Consider the following 18049-nt stretch of genomic DNA (forward strand, 5'->3'; position numbering starts at 1 on the left):
CACAGATTTTTGTTTTCACTTCCTTCATGTTGCTATTTTATGTGTGTATTCTGATTTTATGCAGCGTAATCCTAGGCATCTCAGCAGATGATTACTCTCCTCATACCTGATCTCTCAAGAATCCCCCTCCTCAAGACAGTGACTAGTAGAGTGAGAGTCAAGAGGCTTTTTTTCCCAACTTTTTAAATTCAGAGATCATGTCCTCCTCCCCTTCCCAGCTCTACCCTGTAGGGGGACCTGTTCTCCTGTTGATGCACATTCAACTTCACTGATACTAGATCAGTGGATATTAGACTCCTCCTAGCAGCTGAGAGAGTTTGAGGCAAAAACAGCTAAAGCTGATCTCAGCCCACTTCCCCTTTTTCACTCTCCTCCCTTTCTTTTTGGACACTGGAATTTCAGTCTCCTTGATGCCTTTTGGTGTGCAGAATGAAACTGATACAATGGGGTGGCAATATGAGATTTTCATTCTGAATCTGCTTTTGTTGTTACCATTCCATATCTACCTTGTTCTCCATATTAATAATCTCTCCTCCTGCTTCTGACTAGCAGAGCAACAGAGAAAGAAGCGATTGTATTTGTTCTGGCTGCTTGTCATTCTTAGAAACAGAGAAGTCATTGGTTGATGGCTTCTCCAAGTAAATGTAACCAGTATGGCACCAAATCATGGTGGTCTTAGTCTCAGCAAGGAATGCACTGAAACAAATTAACTTTTCATAGCTATTTGTTGTCAGAGGACATAATCAATCAAGAAAGAGTAGTATGTTTTGGTAATTTAGTTAACACACATCCATTAAAATACCTCTGTGTTTTGTTTTTGTTTAATTTTAGCCATGGCGACACTCTAACTCCATATTCTAAATCTGTGCCAGCTGTTATCGCCAAAGCTTCTGCAATCTACAATCCTATCATCTATGCAATAATTCACCCAAGATACAGGTACAGTGAACACATTGCAATTGTCTGTCAGTACACATGCAAATGTATACATTAATAATAATTCCTTCTATTGAGGGCACTTTACTGAAGGAGTAAGTGGCCACAGCGCCATTGAAATCAATAGATCTGTGCCCCCCTTTTGTCAGTGGTGTATATGGCCCAATAGCTGTAAAATGTGGGCCACAAGATAAAGAAGTTATTGCAATTGCACAATGTTCCCTTTTATCTTTTCCATCCATGTGTGGCATGAATTTTGTTATGTATACCAATATCAAGGTTATGTGCAGATGTCCCTGCCCCCCCTCCTGCACTCCTTACCCCCTGCACTGTGCCCCCTTCACTTCAACCCCTACACTCCCCTGCTGTACCCCGAACCCCTGCACTGTGCCCCCTTCACCCATAACCCCTTCAACTCCTTCTTGCACCCACAGATGCAGCAGCTGGCATTGATTCCCCCTGTCATGTCACCCCAGCTCAGTGGAGACTGGATACATGGGTGGGGGGTGGGGGAATGGATGGTCACCTCCTCTATCACCTACATAATGTTCTCGGCTCTATGGGACACCCCAGCATCAGCCTTCCCCTCTCCCCCCACCCCCAGCACACAGGAGAATGCTCCGAGTCCGGAGCAGCGTGGCCGGGGGGGGGGGGGGACAAGAGGAGGGGCACCCCTGCACCGGAGAAGTCACCTGGCTCGGCTGGTCCTCCGTTAGCCCAGCTGGCTCTCAGCAGGTCAGATGGGACTCAAGCAAAACCTGCACATAGCGCCCTCTTTGGCGGGCCACCCTGGGGCCCTGCCCGGCCCCACGCGGCTGTAATAATCAAGTGTGTGGCACTTGGTGGCATGTTGTGCAGCTGCGCAGGTTGGAGGAAACACTGATTAGAGGCTCAGGTTGTGCACATGACAAGTGAGAACTTTTCAGTCCCAGGGTTAGTACTTCACACTGAATTTGCTTGGAAAATACGGGTATTATTTTGTTGTTGTTTCTTTTAAAATAAATCTTATGTGGAGAATTTTCTGAATGGGGATGGACTATTTGTGCTGTGTCGTCTTGCTTTTTGAAATCCCAGTATACCCAAGTGCAGTAAATCTGCTGTGTGCTTGTTGTGCATTGTTGCCTGATTTATTTCTTTTTCTCCTGTTTATTTCCTTGCTGGTTCCTTCACAACTGGTTTATGGGTTTCTGTGCTGAGGCATCTGAATTCTGTTTTACCCACCACCTCTGACCTCAGTGAAACAGGGGTTGAGGGAGTATAGTGACCTTCCATTCCCATAGAGCCGAGAACATTATGTAGGTGATAGAGGAGGGGGGAGGGTGAAGGGAAGGATTTTACCCAGTCACATGGATGGGGAAACCCATAAAACTAGGGTGAGACTGATGGAGTCAAATGGGGGAGAGGAGCAGGTGGGTTAGGAAAGTACTTAGGAGTGGGTGGAGGATAATGTGAAAAATCTTAGGCAGATCTCCAAAGAACCAGAAATTCTTTGTTTCTCAGCACAGGCCCTGTTGCAATCTCCATTAGTGATTCCTTCATGGCCTCCAAAAGTTTCCACAAGATCCAACTTGTTCCTCCCCTGCTACCATAGGAAAAGCCTGGGGAAGCATACATCTTGCTTTTCGTAAAGGTCATTAAATCTGGTCTTTGATTTATAAATGGTAGAAACACTGCTGTTCCAACTAGTCAGAATCTAGAAAGATTCATAATAGGTGATTTTTAAAATACTGAAAATTCTTTTGCAGTCTGAAAGGAGTCTGTTCCACAAAAGCACAGCCTCATCTTATACAAGACAAAATATATCAAAGGGCTGGGGCCTTTCAGTGGTATAGTCTCAAAAGATATTAGAAAGCACTAAATCACAGGGTGGGTGAGTGAGGGGTCCAGCTGAATGGTGTCAAACTAGCACATACTTACACTGCATTTCCCAGCAGCAGCTTAAGCCTTGGACTTCCTTTAAACCAAACGGTTTGTTGAGAGTTGCCGTGAAATTTCATTCCAGATAGACCACTGGCCTTAAGGATGGCGCGGGTCCTAGGACACCCATTGTGTCTGGTTTTCATCAATGATTATGTTGGATATTGTATAATTGTTCCAGCTAACAGTGGGAAAGCTCGCTGGATGATGGTCACTTAGGTTTTGCCTACTACAAACAGATCAAGCACTAGCTCAAATTCAGCAGTTTCAAAGATATTGAGCCTGTGTTATACCCATCAACACAAGATTCATCTCAATGGCTAAAAGAAGAGGGCCATGAAAACTGAAAACAAACCCTAAATTGGAATAGGATTGCAATAATTTTTTTTTTTACCAAATTGGGATGTGGAAAGCAGAAGATTCCATTGTATATTTTTCTCCTCACTATTGTTTTCTGTTTTGTTTTCTAACTTGGTAGGAAAGAGTCCAGGGGTGGTTTCCACCTGTACAAATTCTAAAATGTTTGATTTCCAAGAATCCTGTGAAAACACTTCTTTTTCACACAACTTTCTGTCCAAATACCCATTTTCAACAGAAAATATGTGACTTTTTAGAAGGAGAATTTCTTCCAACAATAATTGTTTTGCAATATTTCACATGACAATATTTCACCAACAATTCTTTCAAGGAGTATCTCTTGCAAAGCGGCCGTATATATAATAGTAAGCCTTTGAACAAAGTAAATATGTGAGGTGACGGTAAATATATAAAGAATTGTATCACTAGATGGCAGTGTAAATTGTCTATAAGATGTTATTGTTGTAGGGGGGAAATTGCAACCTTGTCTCATTTGGAGCTCTGATTTTTCCCACAGTTGCAGGCTGGGAAAACCCAGATAGTTAATTACTTTGAATATCTGATATGTAATTAATAAAGATATTGGAAGAAAAATGAGACAATATTTTTCTGAAAATGTGTGCCACTCCAAATAAGACAATTTTGCACCCCCAAAATGTTGAGTTCCTGCTTAATTTCGGAAGACTGTCAAATGTCTCGAATGTACAGTAAAAATGTTTTTGTACCTGTTTACATCTTAACTGGTGTTCACGAGAGGTGACTAGCCCTTCTGCGCTCATTTCTCTGACTATGGGGACCAAACTATTGAAAGCCTGTGGAAGAGAGACATACACAGAGAGGGGATCTATATCTCCTGCAGGAAACATAACTACTAAAAATAAAGAGCTAGTGAAGAATCAAAAATTGCCAACATCTTTTTGGAGTGGCATCTACCCAGGCTGCTTATAGGGGATATGTCAGACTTCCCTATCTACTTTCAGAAGTCACCAGCCTCCAGTGGTTTGCGGAAATAGAGGGAAGTATAGTATGAAGCTGGAATTTCTGACCCAAAGTTATTTTTTTTTCCTTGATTCCATATTTATATTTTATGTTTGGAAAGAGGTACATGATTGTTCCCAAAATAAGCACTATACTGTAGGAACTGCTTCTGAGAGTCTTTGTACATTGAGTCGAATTCCTAAACCAAAAATATTATGGGGCAGGGTCTTTTCAAAAGTGCTCAGCATTGGCTTAATTTTATTCTTGTTGAAGATAATGGAAATGTCCCATTTATTTAAATAGGAGCAAAGTTAGGTCACCACTGAGCACTTTTAAAAATCCCATCCCTTCTTTCCCATCTGTATTTCCATGACTACTGACACCAGAAGTATTCATGAAATCATTGTGAAAGCACTTTATGGGTCTGAGAATCATCTAGTCAGACAGTAGAAGTAATATTATGTCACTTAGGAGAATAAATCATGCAGACCAAATAGAAAGTTACAAATAGTGAATAAATAGACACAATGAATAGTTTGCAAGCAGTTCATTGGTGGAAATATATTTGCGTATATCATTCCCCAATAAGTCTGACTAATGAGCAAATATTCCAAGATCAAAGTCTGTTTATGGATAATTCACAAATGGTGAAATGGGTTGGATTAATCAAATCATCCATCCAACTCTAAATATCACAAAGACGAGACATTTTGTTCAGTTTTTGACTATCAACAAAACAAAACAATTTTGTCTTTGATCTTCTGACTAGAGTGAAACTAACTTTTCCCTTTTGACTTTGATAGGTTTGGATGGTACACATGAGTCAGAGAGTTCAGGAATAGTGAACTAAAGAGTTCACACACACTTCAAAATGATGGTGTGATGCTCACAGTGCAGGATGTTTCCTTGGTGCTGAGAATTGCTGGTGGGAGTGGGGTGAATTTAAAAAAAAAATCAAAGAAATGAAACACACCTATGTATGATATATTTTTACTGTAAGCCAAAAAAGTGACTGCATAGAATAGAGAAAATAGTGCTGACTTCAACTACAGTCATACCAACGTCAGGAATTTCTTTAATAATCATGGCATTAGGTTCTTTTTAGCCTTGCTGAGGTCCAGTAAATCCTGTGGAAGTTCATTAGTTGGACTGATCAGGTGTTTATTCCTAGAACTTTTAAACTGCAGATACCTGCTGAAAAGGCAATATCTGAACACTGGCTTACTCATTATTGGATTACCAGGAGTTCAATCAATTTGAAATGATGGTTTTGTATCCAGAATTATCTTGCTGTTAAATCAGGATCTCAATATTACAACTGGTCAAAATTTTTCAAATTTTAAAATTGTTGTCCATTTTTTGTTTGAAGTATCAATGACCAAAACTTAAATTTTTTTTTTTGCAAAATGTTTTTCATTTTTGAACCAGCTTCACTCGAGATATGAACAGTTACATTTCCTAATACATCTCATCATTTTTCTCTATGCCAGTACAATAATCTATAGTATGACTTGAAAGAACTAGACTTGAAGTTTGCATGTTCATTCTGATGGCCTGGAATAAACCATCTCTCCATGATAGAGGTCACTGGAAATAACAATTATTTTTTTGAAACCCACTAAATATGGAAAAAAAACTGTACACAAAGGTAAACAAATATTACTTAATAAAAAAGAGTTTAGCATTCATTTCATTTTAGAATTATTGCTGTTACTTTCACTGTGATTTGGAGGGATTTTTTTAAATGATTCATTCATTCAAAACAAATGACAAAAATTTTCTTTTCTATGTTTGTGAATCTTTGTCAAGCAGATCACAATTTTCTCAAATGGATTTGTTCAAAATTATTCACCAAATAACTTCCATGAAGAAGTTTTGGTCTATAGCTTATTCTCAGGTAGTTCTTTGCGAGTACTCAATATATGAAATTTGATTACTTTTTTATTTCAATTTACAGTAAAATCATCATCCCATAAGTACCCATCACTAGCTGCATCCATTTTAAATTTTAAAATGTAAATTATGAAAGCGCACTTCAAAATCCATGTTCGCTTCAATGTCCCATTCTAATCACCTCCAGAAGACCAACATAATTATAAATCCTGTTTCTCAATCCACCTGTTTCTCACATGCCTCAGGAAAAAGCTTGGTTTTGCAGTTTGTCCTGATGGCAGTTGAAGAGAGAAGAATGGCACAGGTAGTCTCCCAGGTAACTTGGTCCTAAGCCATTCAGTTCTTTTGAAGGTTACAACAGACCTGAAATTCTTCCTGGAAATTCACAGGCAGCTAGTGCAGTTCATGTAGCTCCAGTGTTTAATAAGCAGGTTGCCACCAGCTTTAGTTACTGAATAGTGATGGGAGAGTGCATTACAACATCTAGGCCCAGTGTGACAATGGCATGAATTATGGTAGCAAAGAAGTGGTTGCACTTCTCTTCCTTGTTGCAGGCAGAAAACAGTACTCTTGGCCGCAGTTCCTGTCAGACAATTCAGCAGCCACCTGGGGTCCAAGAAAACACCTCAACCATGAACATGTGTCACAGTCACTGGTTGCATTCCCTCAGCTACCAATAAAACCGTTGCTAATTCTTCCAGTTATTTCCTCCACCCAATCAGCATTACTTCTGTCTTACCTGGATTAAGGCCTCGAGCTTGCAATGAGCTCCACAGGGGCAGGTCCCTGCATTCACTCAGCACTACTGAAGTCAGTGAGGGGCTCTGCAATTGCATAGGCAGGTCTCGTTGCAAGAACAGAATCTAAGACTCAGCCAGCTAGCACTCATTCAGGCCCAAATCTCCTGTAAATATTAAGGCATCCATTCCATTGTCCCAGCCAGGTCAGAGATGGTGCAGACAAAGCTCTGGGGGTGTCCTCAGACTACTGAATGTACTGCCGTCACATGGTACATTTTTGTTGCTTATTCATGTGAGAGTATCTTTCAGAATCAGATGTCTGAGGCCTATGTGCACGTTTACAAATGTAGTATCTTCTTGAATATTGGAGTATTTGCTGAAAATTCACTATTTCCTCACACATTCCTGCATGCAAAGTTGTTCACTGTTAAACTTACAGGAAATTGGGAACAAGGGATCAAACATAGTCAAACAAATTTGTTTAAAAAGTTGAATTAATGTTCAAGCGATTTTTTTGTTGTTGATGCAATATTCATGCAGCTCTAACATGTGCTTCTGGAGCTTAATATATGTCTTAGCTTCCTTCACTGATATGTGATTCACAAGTGCACAGAGCAGTAGTGGTTGTCCATTGTATGTGTGGCTTGTCCTCTCTTATTCCTGGTCTTTGTGCATTTCTGTCTGTAGCAATATTTGCTGGTATTTTGTTGATTGTGCTAGAATTAATCCGGAGTGATATGAGGTTTTAGATTTATTATGCCAAGTACAAAGGCATTGGGCCACATTCTCTGCCCTTGAACCATCTGCTTTGCACAACACAGGCAGCCTCGAGGAGCTGGAATCTAGTCATCGCTAACCAGCTGAGAATTCCCTCCGCAAGGAAGAACGGTCAGTTCGCTTCAAGTCAAAATGCCTGGCTCCTGTGCCAACTGACCACCCCATCACGGGGAGTGGGGGTTGTTGGGCGAAGGACCAGAGGCTCTGCCTATTCTCATCTGCCAGTTTTCAACTGGCATATGGTCCCTTGTGGAGTGTAGCCAACTGGCATGGATTAGTAGACCCCCCTAGGTTGCTCTAATTCATGCTGGGGCTAGGCCAGCACCAGATCAGCCCAAAAACTCAGGGAGCCATAACTGTTACTTAAGGCCTGACTACATGCTGCAGCAATGTGCATGAGAGGGGTGTGAATTCTGAAGCACGCCAGTGTGTTGCACGCTAAGGGTATGGCTACACTACAATAAAGACATGCAGCAGGGCTGCAGTTGGCCTGGGTCAGCTAACTTGGGTTCGTGCTGATGGGCTACAAACTTGCAGTGTAGATGTTCAGGTTCAGGCTACATCCTAGGCTCTGAAACCTCCTGAGGACAGTGGGTTTCAGACCCCAGGCACCAGTCTGAACCCAAACATCACACTGCAATTTTTAGTCCTGCAAACCCAGGTGAATGGACATGGTCTCTGACACTCGGGGCTACAGGCTTTTTATTGCAAAGTCCATGTATCCTAACTAGCCCCACGCTACGCTAGCATGCTGGGGAACTTTTAGTTGGTGCCAGCAGGTCTGTACAGGCTTGTTCGTGCACAACACATTGGTGCACTTCCTCTCGTGTCAGTGGCGGATCAGCCACTGGGCCCATGCCCAGGCACCCCAGCCATTTGGGGGGGCCCCAGAAAAATGGGCATCGCTATGCCCTGACCTCCTCCGCCTGCCCATCCACCCGATGCTCCTGCCGGGGTTGGGGCACAGGGGCTTGCCCCACTCTGCCCATCCACCCGGCAGTCCTGCCGGCTCCACTCCCCAACAGGAGTGCTGGGCAGGTGGGGGAAGCCCCTGCACCCCACCTCACTTTCCCCTGCAGGAGCCCCAGGTAATGGGGGCGGGGCCCACTTGCTCTGGCCCAGGGCCCCACAAATCCATAATCCGACTCTGTCTAGTGTGCCATGCTGTATAGACAGGCTCTTAGATTGCTACTAAACATTATGCAGATTGTAAATGCTTGCAGATTGTAAGCATCTTTTTGTTCTGTATTTGTACGTTGCCTAACATATTAAGGTCCTGGTCTGTGACTGAGGCTCCTAGACACTACCATGATACAAATAAATAATCATCGGCTCCCCAATGCTTCTCCCATTCTCCCGTGCACAGAACAGATCTCATCACAGGAGAGAATCTGACCCATTATGGTTAAATAGCTTTGTATGTTTGCAGTATTAATCCTTTATTTGCAATCAAATTAACAACTAATTGTTTTTTAAGTTGAATATATTACTAAAAATTCATTGTATTTTCAATTCTCACTACTCATCCACGCATCCTTGCAATGGACCTTTTGGTTTAAAGCCGCTGAATCCACGTGATGTCTTTCCTTTTGTCTTGTTAACGGTTCACATTAGCCCTAACAAGCTACTTCCAAGTAATCTTTAACCTTTATAAAGAAAAAAAAAAAAGCTACACTGAGATTACCAAAAGAGAGAGAACTTCTGTCAGACCATTTTCCAAACAGTGCTGCTAGTATTTGTGGTGTTATGCAGCTTGTAACTTTTACTTTCCTGTTCCCCTTCAGGAAAACCATTCGCAGTGCTGTACCCTGCTTGCGATTTTTCATACGGATATCAAAGAGCGATCTCTCATCAGGTTCTATAAATGAATCATCATTCAGGTCCTCTGTCTCCAGTCGTCGCTCCTTTGCCTCCAGGAACAAGAGTAGCTGTGTTTCATCAGTTTCCACTGGAGAAGCAGTAAGTCTTTCTTATTTCCATGGAGGAAATTGGGTATAAAACTTGCCTGTCTGAAACAAGTCAGGTCCCCAGTTAATTCTCTAAAAATGGATCCAAAGTCATACTTTTGCATCTGTTTCTGAAAGCCTTGGAAGAATAAAGTTGTTTCTGTATAGGAGATTAACTGTCTGTCGTTCAGGAATATTATCGTTTGGTTTATTGATCTGACTTTTACCATGCATTCCAATGTGGTGGTTCTGTAGAAGTGGAATCTTGGGTGTCATAGCAGCTGGTGCTCTGCCTGGGGTATACCTCTGAAAAATCATGCACATTAAATTCACATTAACTTTACAAAAATGTATATTTTTTTGGTTAAATTATGAAAATGGCGCGCTCAGTCTTTTCACTCTTTATCTGTCAGGTAGAATTCAGTAGAGCCCAGGCCTTGTAGGCTTCATATCCGTAGGACCAGACAGAATAGTACTAAAAATAAAAAGTTCCCTTTGGGGAATCTCACGTCCCCCAGACTGACCTCTTAGCATTCCCCCCAACTCCTGAAAAGTCAGCCTCTTATGCATTGACACTGTGCCTATTAGGGCATTACTTAGCATATCAGTGGTCTGCATAGGGGATGCACTCAGCCAGTGCTAGCCCTCTCCAGGGACCTACTGTATTCAGCTCTTTCACACTGTGCTGAACCAGCATAAGAAAGTTCACTCAGTTCAGACTATCATCTAGAACATTCACAAAGATAATAATCACTGTGACAGGTTGAACTAAGAGTAAGTTAGGTTTTTACCCCTTGACTGTCCTTTGGGCTGGAAGACAACAGTCTAGGCAAGGATAAGGACTCAAGGATGTGACGTGTGTCACTTGCAAGCTACTTATTTCAGGGTACTAATATCAGAGTCAAAATAACATGACCAAAATAACATAGCCAAATATCAAAAGAGATGCTTTAAATTCTTCAGATAAGATAGATTTTGACAAAACAGTAAGATCTAGGAGTGGGTTGATGAACATCAACAAAACCAGGGAGCATGACAATCTGGCTTGAAGATGATTCTTTTTCACACAGGTTAGAACATAAATTATTCAAAAACTTGATCAAAAACTGTCCATTCTGTTTTATCAAGGCACCTGAATGGCTTCCTTCTGCTACGTAGCGTTACTTCTCAGAAAGCAAACAAATATTGAACTTTCATAATTATTCATAGTAACACTTTGTTTCCCAGTTCACCAATTGATTTGCAACTGTTTCAAGTTGTAAATATCTGAGTAGAGACTGGAAATACAGCACTTTATTTTCTACTTTATTCTCCAGTCCACCTTTAGGAATGTGAGATCCTGCTTCTCTGTGAACTGATCTCAGCACCAGAAAGATTTTTAAACAACTGTGTTGTAAACAAATGGTAAAATAAACAAAAAATGAGCAAAAAGACAGTACTCATTGGCATATTGAAGAAATCCCAATCAAGGGTGCAGAGATGAACAAAACCTTTTGTTATAGATTCCTGGTCACCTATCAAAGGGAATTGCCCCCCCCCCCCCACCTTCCCATGCACACACTGAACTACTGTGTAACTTCATAAACACTAACAGAAAAGCTGTGTTTGGTTGTTGTGACTATAGCTAGTGAGGTTAGCACCAAGCATTGGAAGAAACCATTCCTCTGCACTTTCTAACACAGTCCAAATCCTCCTTTGTTTTACAAAATATGATCCTCTCTTCCCACATTCCAGCCAGTTCTGAAAACCACTCAGAGTAGTCAAAGTATTTGTTCATTGGTGTTCTAGACTAAATTGACTGACCATCATTTTGCATTCAAGCTAGGTCTATATTAATGCTTTGTAGATCCAAATATTTGACATTAAGTGCATCTTACATTCTTTATTCTCTTTAAATCCATGATGGACACCATGGTTTGATTCTGAATTGAAAGAGCACAGGCAGACTGCTGCATCTGCTTAGAGCCCCAGTCAGTAGGGTTCTGGACTACAAAACACTCTGCCCATGGACTATCAGTTGCAAGATCAGGCCTTTAATTTGTCACAATCTTTTTTAAAAACTAAACACAGAACAGATAGTGAAATAATTTGTCTCTTCCCTTAAGAAAAGATCTAGTGGTAAAACCACAATCAAATAAACCTATCTGTCATATTTCAAATTATGGACTAGATTAAGGTATGTGTAAAGCCCATTCCTTTTGCAGCTCTTCCAGACAGACCATGCAGTTATTTTAATTGGACCTCCAACTGAAATGGAAAATTCTGTCTTATGAGGTACTTTCAGTAGTACAATTAACTTAGATTGTAAACTCTTTGGGTCAGGGACTATCTTTTTTTTTTTTTTCTGTACAGCACCCAGTACAATGGTTTCCTGGATCATGATTGGGGCTCCTAGATGCTACCATAATACAAATAAATAATAATATGGCAAGAACCACAGGTGACATACACTAGTCTTGTCACTTAATGCACTCTTGGAGGGCATTCAAATATCATGGTGACAGATATAATAGAACACAACTAATTGTTTGTTGGCCAGCGCTACTTCATTGTAGAACTATACATTCAGTAATACATAAGTGGTAACCGTTTCCCCTAGCTTTTATATAATGTATTGACTGCAAAATTTCTTTTTAATTAAAATGAATAACAGATGCTAAGTTACTATATTTTAAAAATTAAATTACATAGCATCACCAACTTGCAGTTGTTTCTCCTCTTGTTATTTTGCAGGCTAAGAGTTGTATTTGAGAGTATTCTACACTGGTTTGTCCTTGACACGCAAGCTTTGCCTACACTAGTATTTTGGGCAGAACCTCCCACCATTACAGGTAGCAGGTTGTGGAGTGCCTGCTTTTGTAAACAGGGCACAGTCATTTTATCATTCTGTCATTTAGATCTGCCCTGAGCCAAACTGTTAGGAGAGTGCGCTGGGAACATTTCAGTCTTCTGAAAAATCAGGACAAAAAAGTAGAAAAAACCCGTCCCTGCCTTACATTACCAATCTGTCATATGTAGCTGATTCCAGTGGAGTTGCACCAGTTGTCTGAAAAACGCTAGCGCAGACATAGCCATAGGAAACTACACACCTAAATCCACGTACACTGAACTGAGAATATCTGTACCCTTTGAGATTCTTGTGTGTGGTCAAAAAATCTTCCTGCTTCAGTGCTAAAATGAAAAGTTTTAGCGGGCATACAAAAATTTTATCATGTAAAAGCACTAACTGGTCTGGGTCAGGGCTACCTGAGAGAATGCCTCTCCCTGAATGCCTCACTGCAACAATTACAGTTACTTCCAGTGCTTTTACAATTGCTGAATGGAACAGAACTTTCCAGGAATAGTATTGTCTGCAGAACACCATCCCCTGGGAACTTGCTCCTTCATATGGCCCTGATCTTCAGGTCTATAAGTCTATGTGACCCAGAGTTTTTCAGCCTTCAGGGCAAATTTTAAGGGTTCCCTGTTCAACCAGGCATTTAACTGATTGTCACTATGTTAGGATGAAGGACCTTAACACTGCAGGTAGAAACACTGCAGCGATTGTTTATTGAACAATCTCTGTGAATCACTTGTTTTCTGTTTTTGTATTTATTGTGCAGTGCTACGGATGCTATGGCAACTGAAGCTGTTTAAAAAAAAAGGATAAGTAATTCTGTAATAATGTAAATACAATTTGGAAACTTTTGCCCTTTGAGCTAATTTACACTCACCGGCCATTAAGTTCCGGACTATAGGGATGATACGTTAAGATATTGCTCATGAGGTTGAGGTAATGTAATTGCACTGAAGCAAATTTTGTGGAAGCATTAAGATTATTCTCAGAAACCTAGGCTATTGTATAAAATATATGAAGCATTCTGATAGGAAAATCAGGTATATTTTCTGCTGTAAGATACATATCCAGCAAAGTCACTGGGACTACTCACATGCTTAGAGTTAAGCACTTGCTTAAGTGCTTTGCTAGATCAAGGCCTACGTCACTAGTTTTACATAGCGCTTATGCAACGGTGGCACTGGAAATGTGTTGTTTCTTGAGATGATAAAATAAGAGTTTAAAAAAAAAGGAAGATTTCTAACTCATTTCTCTTCTCCTCTTCTATGTATCCTCCTGTTTCTTTCACCTTTCCATTTTCCTTGACTCTCATTTTCTCCTTTATTTCCCTCTCAAGTTTTTTTATGGATGAGTAGATCAGTGGATGCTAAATGAGGTTCACTGTAGTCATGCTATAGCACCTGACATGTCCTGACCTGAGCCATTTCTTTTGTTCGGTTAGTCATCATTAATTTTCTGTAAACTCAGTGGAGTCATTTTTTTTTGTTTTGTTTTTAAAGTATTCTCCTTTCTAGGCATGGGATAATGTTGTTTAACGGTGTCAGCCCTTGGCCTAACCTTTGCTTACAGGTCTCAAGCAAAACTGCTGCTGCTGCTGTTGTCATGCAGTGCTGGGTTGATCTGACATTGCCAGAGGCAATTATTCTTTCAGTGACTGACAGGAAACATGGTTTTAAAATGCCCGTTTAGTGCAGCTGTGTAGATGCCCTTTGAAATAAAAGCTTAACTCCGTGGCTTTTGCGTGTTGCATGGTAGCAGTTCGTGGGGCAGTTTTGGAACACACTTGCTAACGCACAAGTTGGCAGCACCAAGTAGGAAATGTAGCTGTTTCCACGGAACACATTCTCTTTTCTGAGTGTGTGCATGTTTCTAACGTAAATAAAATTGCCTCTGTAGTTTTAATTATACAAGGAAGGAAAAATGAAAAGACTGTTCGTAGCTGAGGGAACTAAGTAATCCAGTGAGGTTCATGCATTAGTTTCACACCTTCATGGACCTCATTTCAAATCCTAACAAGTGCATGTGGAAAATGGTTTGGTCTCCACCTTTTGTCCGAATCACAAAATCAACATCTAATTTGTCATGATTCACAATCTTTGCACAAGATAGGTCCAGAAATGGAATAGTTAGATTGTAGCAAATCAGGTCTGAGCTCCATTCCTAGTGAGGCACGGGAAAAATAAGCGAAGTATCTGCCCACATTCCAGACTGTACTCTCTCTCTGCTACTGGATATCTAATACTTAGGTGCCACAAGCATCACTATACTACAGAGATCAAAGGTGAGTAAAAAATCTGGGTAAAAATGGACGCACTGTGTGTGTTACAAGCTCTGTGCTTCCAAAGAGACAAATCTCAGGGGAGCAGAAAGATTGAAAATCAAAAGTATGTGGAATAATTCTTGTCTAATGGGAGATTCATCTGGGCTGGGTATATGACCCATTTTAGAACACACTCATTTTGTCTACATGCAAAAGCAACCTGCTTACCAGCAGATGAAAAAGAAAATATAGAAAGCTAGAGAGACTATAATTGTTTGAAATAATTCTCACCTGGTGTTTAGGCTTGGAGTGACGTAGAGCTTGAGCCAGTGGAGCCGGTTCATAAGAAACTGCAGCCTTCCAGGAGTAACTCTTTTTCATCGGGTCCGAGACAGGAGGAGAGGAGGGAACTGCTTCTGAAGGCACACAGCTTCAATGCAATAACTGAAGAAAAGGTAAAAGAAGGACTTAATTGCTTCTTGTTTTTATTGTCTAATCTTTCTTTGGCAAGTCTTCTCTGGTTTACCCACTCAGCCTTGAAGCTCAGGTGGATACATCTTGAAGACCTCACCCGTATGAAGGTTTCTCCCACCCCCACCATTAGAGGCCCTATGAATGCTTTAACTCTTTTCCCGGCTGCTTTGCCGTGGCTGGAAAAGCAACCTGCCATTCCAAAGCCAGATCAAATGCTGACTTGTAGCGCAGTTAGTAGGGATGAATTTAAGAACCTGACTGCTTCATCTCAGCATGTTTACCTCCTCCAGCCCTGGTTGATCTCATCCCACTCCCAAATCTAAGGAACCCACCTCCATGTTGTGACCGACTCCATTTGCTACAAAATCAGGGTTTCAAGTCAGATTCAGAAGTAGTGGAAGCCACTTTTTTTTGCACCCTCATTTTAGTATACATTAAAAAAATGTTTTATCTTTGTTGAGGGGGAAGAGGAGAGAGAAACTCCCATTTCTCCCTGAGAATGGGAAAGTCTGGCAGCTTGCCCCCCTTCTCTCACTGAAACTGGAGATGGTGAGTACTGAGCGCATCTCTTGTGGATGCAATAAAACTACAAACCAAACTGCTGCAGTTTGATGTCATTTTCTCAGAAGTGTCACTTTTCCAGAGGTGCAACTTCGGAAGATGACTTCAGATCACCCCTGAATCAGCTCTTGCCAACACTTCAGTCTCACTGGACTTCCAGATACAGTACTGCTGTGAATCACATGGGAAAATATGCCAATGCTACACCTTCAGTAGACAAAGGTCTAAGACTCTCAATACCCACCCTACTAATAGGTTGGCTAGTACTCCCAGGTTTCTCGGTACCCAGCTCTTCATGGCAATACCTACGACATGTCTAACTGAACGAACAATACACCATAAGAAGTGTCACCTGATTCAGTCACCTTTCTTTTCTTCTGGATCTCTGGTTCTTTTTTCTAGAGACAGCATAGTTTTAAGTGAGAAGCTATCCTGGGAATCACAGCAAACTGATCTCCTGACTCCTGAACGCATCCACTGACTCTACCTTCAGGTGTCTCTTTCATGTTGCTTCTTCCACAAGGCCTGGAAAACCTTAGTCCTCCCCTTTATAAAGCGTTGACAAAGCAGGCAGTAGAAAATAGTTTTTGAAGAAGTAATAAAACAGCATAAGAATGATTGTGTCACTGACAAGTTGTACGGTATTGTCAGCTCGTGCTTTTGGGTCCCATCTCTGCACTTCATCTATGTGCTATCTGTTTAGATTGCATGTTCTCTGAGGCAGGGACCTCCACTCTCATCCGTGAAAGTATCCACCACAAAGTTGCTGCTGTATAAATAATGGGCCTGATCCTCATTCACATTTGTGGCCCCTGTATGCTGCTAAAGCAATGTAAAAGGGACTTAAAGTGAATGTAAATGCAGTTTGTTTCTACTTTAAGGCCCTTTTACACTGCTAGGATGGTGTAAAGGGGCCTTAATGTAAATGGGAATCTGGCCCAATAAAACATTGTTGCTGGCTGCAGAGTAACATTAAGGCTTTATGGAATCTTGGGCAACATAAATTAAATAATTTAGTGTGGTGTGATACCTCCTTCTATTGACAGAATAATCCTCACTTTCTTTCATTCCAGGTAGTGCCACTGCAAAAGTCACATCAACCAGTTTCATCACTTTAAAACCAAAAAAAGACAATGATGACAGAGATCAAGAGCCACCACTTAGGCCAGCTTTCTCTAGCTTGGTGAGCCAGTATGGACAATGAGTAGGTCTGCTCCTCAGGTGTCAGTGAAGGACCTATTGGGAGCAAGAGATTTGGTGCCAAATCCCACCTCGGTCACCACCATGGGCCACACCCTCACCTGCTGTGAATTGGCATATTTCCGCTTAAATCAATGGAGCTACTTTGATATACAACAGGTGAGGATTTGTTCCTCTGTGCCCAGACCTCCAGTTTGTTCCTGTCTCTTTGTGAGGAAGGCAGCTAGTGTTTTATATAGAGGTGCTATATTTAGGCCTTGGCTTTGGAAGCCATGGAAACAGTAGAGGATCAGAGCCTCTGTGCAGAAGAAAGTAGGAAAAGGGCCCGACTGTGAAGTTTCCATCTAACCCTCAGTCACAGGGCTGGGTGCCTGAAATGTTCAGTTCCTGCCAGAAGGAGTGAACCCAAACTGGGTGACCTCACCTTGCTTCAGAGCTCCCTTGCTAGATCCATGTCAGGACATAATACCTAAGACAGTGGAGAGGAAGAAGGGTTAGGGGATTCCCTCCAGACACCCCGAACTCCAAATTCAATCTCTTCTCTTCTTCCCCCCCCCCATCTTTCTTTTTTTTCCTGAGAGAGAAGCTGCGGGGGGGTGGGGGTGGGGGTAGAAATCTGAGGTTTTCTTCATAGACATGTTGACCCATCGTAATTCATTATTTTAATGACTGTAACTTGGCCACACTGTTCTCTACAAGAAGAATCAGAGGCTATGCTGATTTTTGTCCTCGAAGGATGGCTCTCAGGTAGTTCTGATAAGTAGCCCTTGATTGGGTTCCTGCACTCTATTGTTCTCAGTACTATTCACTGACATATGGGGTTTATAGTGCTGCAGATAGGCGCTTTCACAATATTTACACTGAGTGTCCCAGGTGCAGGGTGTGAAGCACTTCTTTGTGATGCTTACATGCACAAGCATATTTCAATAGCTTCCAGCATGTATCCTCTTGTCAAGATCAATGAGAGCACTTCAACATCAGGTCTTCTGGTTGCCCTAAAAACACAAAGCTGATCTTTTAGGCATTTACTTTAGATTTCTAGATAGCATGACCAGATTGTCGACAACAGATTTTGGTTGCAACACTTTAAACCTATTCTTGATCTTGCTGTGAGTTGTAGTCAGGTCAAGGATCATTTAGTCCTTGTATTTATCAATATAGTAAAGTTTCTGAG

The 18049-nt window shown here is 41.4% G+C and overlaps 1 protein-coding gene across 1 annotated transcript in view; it reads left to right on the forward strand.

Annotated features, from left to right (window-relative positions):
• Positions 1–18049, forward strand: part of LOC141986274 (melanopsin-like) — a 64334-nt gene that overhangs the window by 40426 nt on the left and 5859 nt on the right. The window contains exons 7-9 of the mRNA XM_074950609.1: positions 832–939; positions 9383–9557; positions 14943–15095. Coding sequence (XP_074806710.1) covers positions 832–939; positions 9383–9557; positions 14943–15095 — 436 coding nt within the window. The remainder of the gene's footprint in view (positions 1–831; positions 940–9382; positions 9558–14942; positions 15096–18049) is intronic.

This window comes from Natator depressus, chromosome 4, assembly GCF_965152275.1.
Source record: "Natator depressus isolate rNatDep1 chromosome 4, rNatDep2.hap1, whole genome shotgun sequence".
NCBI classification, from domain to species: Eukaryota; Metazoa; Chordata; order Testudines; family Cheloniidae; genus Natator; species Natator depressus.